Source organism: Propithecus coquereli, unplaced genomic scaffold (genome assembly GCF_000956105.1).
Source record: "Propithecus coquereli isolate 6110/MARCELLA unplaced genomic scaffold, Pcoq_1.0 Scaffold166, whole genome shotgun sequence".
Classification (NCBI taxonomy): Eukaryota; Metazoa; Chordata; class Mammalia; order Primates; family Indriidae; genus Propithecus; species Propithecus coquereli.
The window spans coordinates 2,974,211-2,983,371 of NW_012141191.1; the positions used below are offsets into that span (position 1 = coordinate 2,974,211).

General features: G+C 35.5%; 1 protein-coding gene across 1 annotated transcript in view; it reads right to left on the reverse strand.

Moving 5' to 3' along the window:
• Positions 1-9,161, reverse strand: part of SMC5 (structural maintenance of chromosomes 5) — a 100,633-nt gene that overhangs the window by 10,999 nt on the left and 80,473 nt on the right. The window contains exons 18-22 of the mRNA XM_012641630.1: positions 7,125-7,250; positions 4,495-4,539; positions 3,976-4,071; positions 3,413-3,517; positions 3,078-3,197 (exon numbers count right to left, since the gene is read on the reverse strand). Coding sequence (XP_012497084.1) covers positions 3,078-3,197; positions 3,413-3,517; positions 3,976-4,071; positions 4,495-4,539; positions 7,125-7,250 — 492 coding nt within the window. The remainder of the gene's footprint in view (positions 1-3,077; positions 3,198-3,412; positions 3,518-3,975; positions 4,072-4,494; positions 4,540-7,124; positions 7,251-9,161) is intronic.

Consider the following 9,161-nt stretch of genomic DNA (forward strand, 5'->3'; position numbering starts at 1 on the left):
CCACGGAAATACAAAGTATCATCCGTGAATACTATGAAAACCTCTACTTAAACAAACTAGAAAACCTAGAGGAAATGGACAAATTTTTGGAAACATACAATCTCTCAAACATGAATCAGAAAGAAATAGAAATCTTGAACAGACTAATAATGAGCAATGAGACTGAAGCAGTAATAAAAAAATCTCCCAACAAAACAAAAGCCCCGGATCAAATTCACAGCCCAATTACACCAGACATACAAAGACAAACTGGTACCTATCCTACAGAAACTACTCCATAATATGGAGAAGGAGGGAATCCTCTCTAACTCACTCTATAAAGCCAGTGTTATCCTGATACCAAAGCCAGGAAACGACATAACAAAAACACAAATCTGCAGACCAATATCAATTATGAACACATACGCAAAAATCCTTAACAAAATACTAGCAAACTGAATTCAACAGCACATCAGAAAGATAATTCACCATGATCAAGTGGGTTTTATCCCGGGGACGCAAGGATGGTTTAATATATGCAAATCAATAAATGTGATTCATCACATAAACAGAAGTAAAAACAAAGACCATATAATTATCTCAACAGATGCAGAAAAAGCACTCAATAGAATCCAGCATCCTTCATGATAAAAACCCTCAACAAACTAGGTATAGAAGGATCATAACTCAAAATTATAAAAGCTATAAATAACTAACCCACAGCTAACATCATACTGAATGGGGAAAAGTTGAAAGCATTTCCCTTAAGAACTGGAACAAGACAAGGGTGCCCACTAACACCACTTCTATTCAACACAGCACTGGAAGTCCTAGCCAGAGCAATCAGGCAAGAGAAAGAAAGAAAGGGCATCCAAATCGGGAAACAGGAGGTCAAACTATCCCTGTTTGCTGATACGATCTATCTAGAAAACACTAAAGACTCCACCAAAAGACTCCTGGAATTGATAAGTAAACTCAGCAGAAGTCTTAGGTTACAAAATCAATGTACACAAATCAGTAGCATTTCTATATACTAATAACAGTCAAGCAGAGAGTCAAATCAAGGACTCAATACCATTTACAATAGCTACAAAGAAAATAAATACCTAGGAATATACTTAACCGAGGTGAAAAATCTCTACAAGAAGAACCAAGAAACACTGATGAAAGAAATTGCAGATGACACAAACAAATCAATAAAAATCCCCTGATCATGAAATGATAGAACGTCATTAAAATGTCCATACTGCCCAAACTGAGTTACAGATTCAAAGCAATCCTCATCAAAATACCAACATCATATTTTACATATCTAGAAAAAATAATCCTAAGCTTCATTTGGAATCAAAAAAAAGCCTGAACAGCCAAAGCAATCTTAAGCAAAAAGAACAAATCTGGAGGCACTGCATTACCTGACTTTGAATTATACTACAAAGCTATAGTAACAAAAACAGCATGGTACTGGTATAAAAGTAGAGACATAGACCAGTGGATCAGAATAGAGAACCCAGAAATAAAACCATCTACCTACAACCAACTGATCTTTGAAAAACCAGACAACAACATACACTGAAGAAGGGAATCCCTATTAAATAAATGGTGCTGGGAAAACTGGATAGCCATATGCAGAGTAACGAAAACAGGACCATCTCTCACCATATACAAAAATTAATTCAAGATGGATTAAAAACTTAAATGTAAGGCATGAAACCATAAAAATTCTAGAAGAAAATGTAGAAAAAACTCTTCTGGACATCAGCATAGATAGGCAAAGAATTTACGCTAAGACCCCAAAGGCAAATACAGCAACAACAATAAATAAATGGGACTTAATTAAATTAAAAAGCTTCTGCACAGCAAAGGAAATAATCAACAGAGTGAACAGAAAACCTATAGAACGGGAGAAAATATTTGCAAACTATACATCCAACAAGGGATTAATATCCAGACTCTATAAAGAACTCAAACAAAAAAGCAAGAAAAAAACCAAACAGCCCCATCAAAAAGCAGGCAAAAGACATGAACATAAGTTTTTTCAAAGACAGACAAATGGTCAAGAAACATATGAAAAAATGCTCAATATCACTAATCATCAGAGAAATGCAAATTACAACTACAATAAGATACTGCCTTACCCCTATCAGAATGGTCATTATTACAAAGTCAAAAAACAATAGATGCTTGTGCGGATGCAAAGAGAAAGGAATGCTTATACACTCTTGGTGGGCCTGCAAATTACTATCACCTCTATGGAAAATAGTATGGAGATTCTTCAAGGAAATAAATGCAGACCTACCACTCCATCCAGCAATGCCACTGTTCAGTATCTACCCAAAGGAAATGAAGTCGTTTTATCAAAAAGACACCTGTACTCGAATGTTTATTTCAGCACAATTCACAATTGCAAAGATGCGGAATCAATCTAAGTGCCCATCAATTCATAAGTGGATAAAGAAAATGTGATATATACACACATACCTCCTTCGCCTACCATGGAGTACTTACTACTCAGCCATAAAAAGTAATGAAATAATGTCATTTGCAGCAACCTGGATGGAACTGGAGACCACTATCCTAAATGAAGTATCTCAGGAATGGAAAACAAAATACCATATGTTCTCACTAATAAGTGGGAGCTAATAGATGGGCACGCACCAGCACAAACCGATAAAAAGGACATGACAAACTAAGAAGGGGGCAGTGTGTGGGGGAGGATGGAATAAAAACTTACCTACTGGATACGATGAACACTATTCTGGTGATGGGCACACCAAAGGCCCTGACTTAAGCATTATACAGGTTATCTATAACAAAACACTTGTACCCCCTTAATTAATATTTTGAAAGGAAAAAAAAAAGCATTGGTAAGTCAAAGTGAAAAAAAAAAATAAATTTTTGAAACTTGAAAATGGGGGGTGGTGAGGGGGTGGAAGTGACCCTGACGGAATCTCATAGGTTGTCTTCTCCTTCCTTCGGAAAATTTTTTAGTAAACAAAATTCTCATAGGTATAACTCTGAAGTTAATAAGTAATTTACATGTACTTTTAGCACACAAGTAAAATTACTCTCATAGAAATAGATTTCAAATGCAATTTTACCTCATTTTCTGTATGGAGATCAACTTCACCAGCACACTGCATGGAACTAAAAAAATTGCTGAATTTTTCATTAATTTTTTCTACTAGCTCTTTTAAAGGATTAAGCCACCTTTCTTTTACCTACAAATAGGGCAATACAAAAACACAATTTAAAAGCAGTACTATTATGTTCTGGCACAAAACTTTACATAAAACAAATTTTATATCAGTATCAATCTGATCATGGAAACACACTTTTCTCAGGAGTATGTCATCCCATTTTGCATCACTCTATGTTCCTGTTTTGTTAATAATAAACACATGATAAAAAGAAAACATAAAAATTAAAAAATTACCTGTAAAATGTTTTCCCTATATTTATCTAGTTCAACTTTCTTTCCCTTTAGCTCCTCAGTTAACTGCTCTATTTCTTCTTCTCTTTTTGTGTATTCCTCAACAACCTGGCAGGGAAAAAAATATGTCTTTAAGATAAATCTACAAAAGGATAAAATATAAAATTTACATAAATTAAAACATTAGCTGAAAATGCCAATTGTGTTGCATTGTTTGTATGCAACTAATTTATGTTCTAACTACATACTGAAAATGACATTTTTTATTGTTGAAAAATAGACATTGCGGTATTTCAGGTTAGCCCAACTATTCTTTTTATAAAGAAAAGGCACAGAACACTATGTTCCTCAGGAAGAATCTATTTAAAATTCTAATAGATTCAGAATCTGGCATTTAAAGCACATTGTTCCTGCTGTCTAGCTTATTATTACCAAGAGCTCTAGTACAGAGTGGGAGGCAAGTACTGGAGGGAACTCTGTGTGTGCGCGTGCATGCACACACGCGTGTGTATGGGAAGGGTAGTAGAAGTGGTGGGTACAGAATGGGAACAAAGAAAGAGGCATACTGTAGGATTCAGTCCCGTGAAGCAGGAAGCTCTTGATCTTTCTTCAGTTAATAAAGCGTCAATTTCATCCAATGTGTTTGGAAGATCTTGGAAAGCCTAAAGAAAAAAATTGTCCATCACTATAGATACAATGAAAACCGTTTATTCAAATAGTCAAAAGGAAAATAATCTGCTGAATAAGTATCTACTCTCTGTTCAACAGCATGCTAGCACACACGGATACAAAGGAATTATTAACAGGGTCCTTTGCCTTCAAAAAGCTTATACTTTAAAAGAAAACAAAATGTATACACTGGGTAATACCTTAAAGTAATGTATTGATGTTGAGTATTAAAATAAGCAGTATATATCACATAGACTATAGAATTTAGAGAAAGAAGTTATCAGTTCATGCTACAGGAGAGTTAAGAGAATTCAAAGGCCTAGAGTTCATCTCTGGGTCTTAAAGCAAATAGCTAGAAAAAAAATCAAGGCACAGGGAAGATAGGAGCTTGGGAAAAAAGAATGAGCACTGCATACCATGGGGGGTGAGGAGTTGTGTCCATTTGGAATGGTGGGTACTTGCTGAATTGGTAGAATGGGTCCAGAATATGTGGGGCATTGAAAGAGAGCAAGAAGTTAGAACTTTATACTGTACTTATGAAGAACTACAAAAGCATCCTAAGAATCCAATTACTTTGGCAGAATTTCACCACAGTACTATCTTCTCAGTCCATTCCATGGAGACAAATTAGAACAGATGCTTTCCTATGAGGGGAGGCAAAGCAGTACATTGTTGTACCTAGCACAACCTACTAAGTCCATATATGTACTACAAGGTACAAAACCAATCTTGAAACCCTGAAAAAGATCTTGACATATGACACTAATCTAGTATCTTATCTTTTTTTTTTTTTGAGACAGAGTCTTCACTCTCTTGCCTGGGCTAGAGTGCCGTGGCTTCAGCCTAGCTCACAGCAACCTCAAACTCCTGGGCTCAAGCGATCCTCCTGCCTCAGCCTCCCAAGTAGCTGGGACTACAGGCATGCGCCACCATGCCCGGCTAATTTATTCTATTTTTAGTTGTTTGGCTAATTTCTTTCTATCTTTAGTAGAGACGGGGTCTCGCTCTTGCTCAGGCTGGTCTCGAACTCCTGACCTCAAGCGATCCTTCCACCTCGGCCTCCCAGAGTGCTAGGATTACAAGTGTGAGCCACCGCGCCTGGCTTTAATCTTATTTTTTTAACCTTTTAGAAAGCAGTTCAACTTCTACAGACCTTTAGATATTCAGTATGTATATTTGCTGATTTTCTGCCTTGTCCACTGAATTTTGAGCTCATGTGCTTAAAACTTACTTGATATCTTCACTTCACTCTAATAGGCTTTTTAAATTTAAGATGGTGAAATAGAATTTTCATTTCATTCACCTTCCCCAACACTTTAAGCAAAGCAGTTTCTCCTTCAGTCTTCTCTATCTCAGTAAATGACATCACCATTTGTTCAGGTGAAAAATTCAGGGGTTCTCTCTCTTACCCTTTATGTCAAATCCATCAGCAAGTCCTGCCAGCTATATCATTAAAGGTACCTCAAATCCGTCAACTTCTCTTTCTTTCTCTCTTCAGATCTAATCCATGCCATTATAACCTCTTATGCCTAGTTCAAACCTTCTAAATGGTCTCCTTACTTCCATCCTTGTATCCCTACTTTACTCTCCATATAGAAGTTAGACTGTTTTTTTATAAACTGAAGTTAGCAATATCACTCTTCTGTTAAATCCTCCAGTAGATTTCACCTCAAAAAGAGTATAACCCAAACTCCTTGTATGGTCTATAATGCCCCAAATAATCTTGGCTTCTGCCTTCCTCTCTGTTTAGATTACAATTTTTAGCCCTACTGAGATTTTTTATTCTTTTTATTCATGTTTATTTATAAACATGCCAAATATACTTCTGTCTCAGGGGCTTGTCTGAGCTGTTTTCTCTATCTGGAATACTTTTTTCTCGCTTCTTCACTTGAATGATTTCTCTTCATTCAGGACTTATCTAAAGTAGTATCTTCTCAAAAAAGGCTTTCCTGACCAATTCCCACCCATCTCACTCTATTCCTTCACCTTGTTTTATTTTTCTTCTTAGCATCTCTCACTATCTGACATTATCTATTCTCTTTTTGTGTTTCTGTCTGTCCCATCCTCCAGACTAGAATATAAGTTTTAGTAGAGAATGAAGTATGTCTGTTTTGTTCAATGCCTGATATGTAGCAGGTAATCAATATATTTTTAATGAATATATTAATTATCTTCTAATTTTGTTTCTTTCAAAAACAGTATGACTTATCAAGGATAGAACCATGTTGCTTTCTGTTTTTATCTTTACTAGACATTTTATTGTCTACTGAAATACATAACATTTGAAATTAAGACTCAAAAAAGGCATACAAATACATATTTTAAAATTCATTTCCTAATTTCATTTTGGCATTACTCTGAATAGGCATCTATGTAGACAAGGGATCATCCCCACTTATCAGAGAGAGCCTAGGGTCACAGGGGTACATAATTAATGGTAGAATGTAGACTAAAGGGCAGAATCTCATAATTTTACTAACCAGTATATTAGCATATAAAACATAATTGAAATAAGGAAAAAGCTCTTTTGTCCTTTCCTTACCAGCAGATGTTAGCCCTAAAGATTCAGCTCCCATTGAACCCTAATTCAACACCCAATTTCCAGGAAAACATTTCCATTTTGCCTTTCTTTTTCTAAATATCCCCTTTTACTGTTTCTTATATACCAATTACTGGTACAACGTTTCCAGGAAAAATATACCCCATATTTTTAACTGTACCTCTTTAAAGGTAGTTTAAGGGGAAAAAGCCCACTTTTATTAGGAGAACAAATGTTACAGTACCAATAATTTTGCATAGTGATACCCATGTTTTAAGAATTTTTGCACTAAACCGTAAGACTGGTGGCCAAATTTGAATACAGTAGAGACAATCTGTTAAACAAAATTATTTAATACATATATTCAGTTTAAAAATGGAAAAGGAATTCCATATTTTTTATGACACATCACATTTTTCATGGCCTGTTACCATACCTAAGATCCTCTAAGCTTAAAAATAATGTGTTAAATATGGCAACTGTAAATTATATACTTTTTATACTTACTGTCTGATATTCTTGAGGAACAGTCTGCTCTGCACCCAGGTTACATACTTGCCTAGCTCTCTTCATAAGTTCCTTGCATTTCTGCAGCAATCTCTGTCTGTTTTCATCCAACTCAATGAAATGTTGCTATTATAAGAAAAATATATTGAAAATTTGAATATTACTGTTAGAGGGCTGTTTTATTAAACCACCACATTGTATGAAATAAGTTACTCAATTTTGATTATGATTATAACCAAATCATCTAAAACCGTATCTCAAATCATAACTGCTTTTATGGTAAAGGTTAAATTTGAACTTAAACTTACACAATATTCCCTACAACACTGTACAGTAATATTATCCCCATTTAGCACATAAAAAAAAAAAAAAAGACTGAAAGGAATTGTCCAAGCTCACACATTTAGTTAGAAGCTGTCATGACTTAGATCCATGTCTGCTTATAGAACATGTGTTCTCTTCCTTACAGCATGATGCCTCGCAGTGGGAGCAGACTGGACAGAGTATGTGTGTGGGGAAAGGGGATGCAGGAAGGTCAGAGTGGTTACACAGGCTATGACAACTGAACAGTCTTAAAGAATAAGTAAGAAATTACTAAAGCAGCAGCAGCAGAAGGCATTCCAAAGAAAGGTGACTACGAAAGGCACAGAAGCTTCAAAAACTCATTTAGGGAATAAGTATCTGACATGGTTGGAAGAGAGAAATTTGTAAAGATGTGAAAGACAGTTGGCAAGGTGGACAAGGACCAAACTGCAAGTTTCACGTGTAACGAGGAAGGTATCTAATCTACTGAGTATCTTCTGCAGGCCAAGCATTGTTATAACCACTATCCCGTATGTTAATCCATTTAATCCCCATTACAACCTTAAAGAAATAAGTTATCTCTTTTTTTAGACGTGGCTCAGAGATATTAAGAAACATGCCCAAGGTTATGGAACTAGCAGGTGAGCAGGTTTCTAAAAAATAAAATCGGTCTAGTTTTATTTTATCTCTTTCCATTAAACCTCAAACTTTGGTCTGCACAAAAAACACCTGGGGGTAGGGGATTGATGCCCCAGCCACACCCCAGATCTATTTGATTAATGTCTCTGGGGCCAAGGCCTGGGCATCTGTGTTATTAATGAGGTCCTCAGGTGATTTTTATGCATACAAGTTTGATAGCAAATAAAGTAAATCAAGACAAAATTATGAAAAGTAAAAGAATATATACTGGACCAAACTGAAACACAAGCTAGCCTTTATACTAATCACTTAGTACTGTGGTTTCCTTGAATGAATTCCTCAGTTTCTACAGCCTTAGAGAAATAAAAGAAAATATTACAGACTCCCAGTCACTACTACTCTGCTCTGTAAGGGCCATTGTACTTAGGCGAATGCAAAATAAGGGACAGCTGGAAAGAAACTAAACACTCCTAATTTCTTCTATTTCTGTTTCCTGTTCTTCGAGACTTTGCTAAAATGAAGTATTAGAACACTATGTGAAAGAAACATCACTGAGTTGATTATTTGAAGCTCCATACTTAAGATGGACAAAACCTCATTCAGTGGTTTCTGTTTGGTGGCATATGCCTAATAAAATCTTTATCTGAGAAGATATTCTTTTTATATATACACATTTGTGACATACCTCTTCACATAGCTCCTTTTTTTTTTTTTAAACTGCAATTTTTCTTCCTGAGCTTTTTTGGTTGGGGTGAGGAGGGGATAATACACAATTATCTAAGATAATGTAGAGTCGGGCTAGCTTCACTAGCTTTATTTACATTTCTGCTTAGAGTCTAGCTTTTAACAGTTAACAGAGAACAGAAAATACTCCATCTGTTTAAGGCATAGGAGGAGAAAGGGGGAAGATTTACAAAATATGCCCTCTAACATCACAGAAAAGATTATTTTGTAGGTATATATGCTGGAAAAAATTAATAAGTATTGTCTTTTCTCTGAAATTCTTTCTGAGAAAGTTTGGTTGTCATGGAAGTTGTACAGAAATACCTTGACATTAAACAAGGAAAAGCTTTTCTAAGAAGGCCCTCTTGTGGA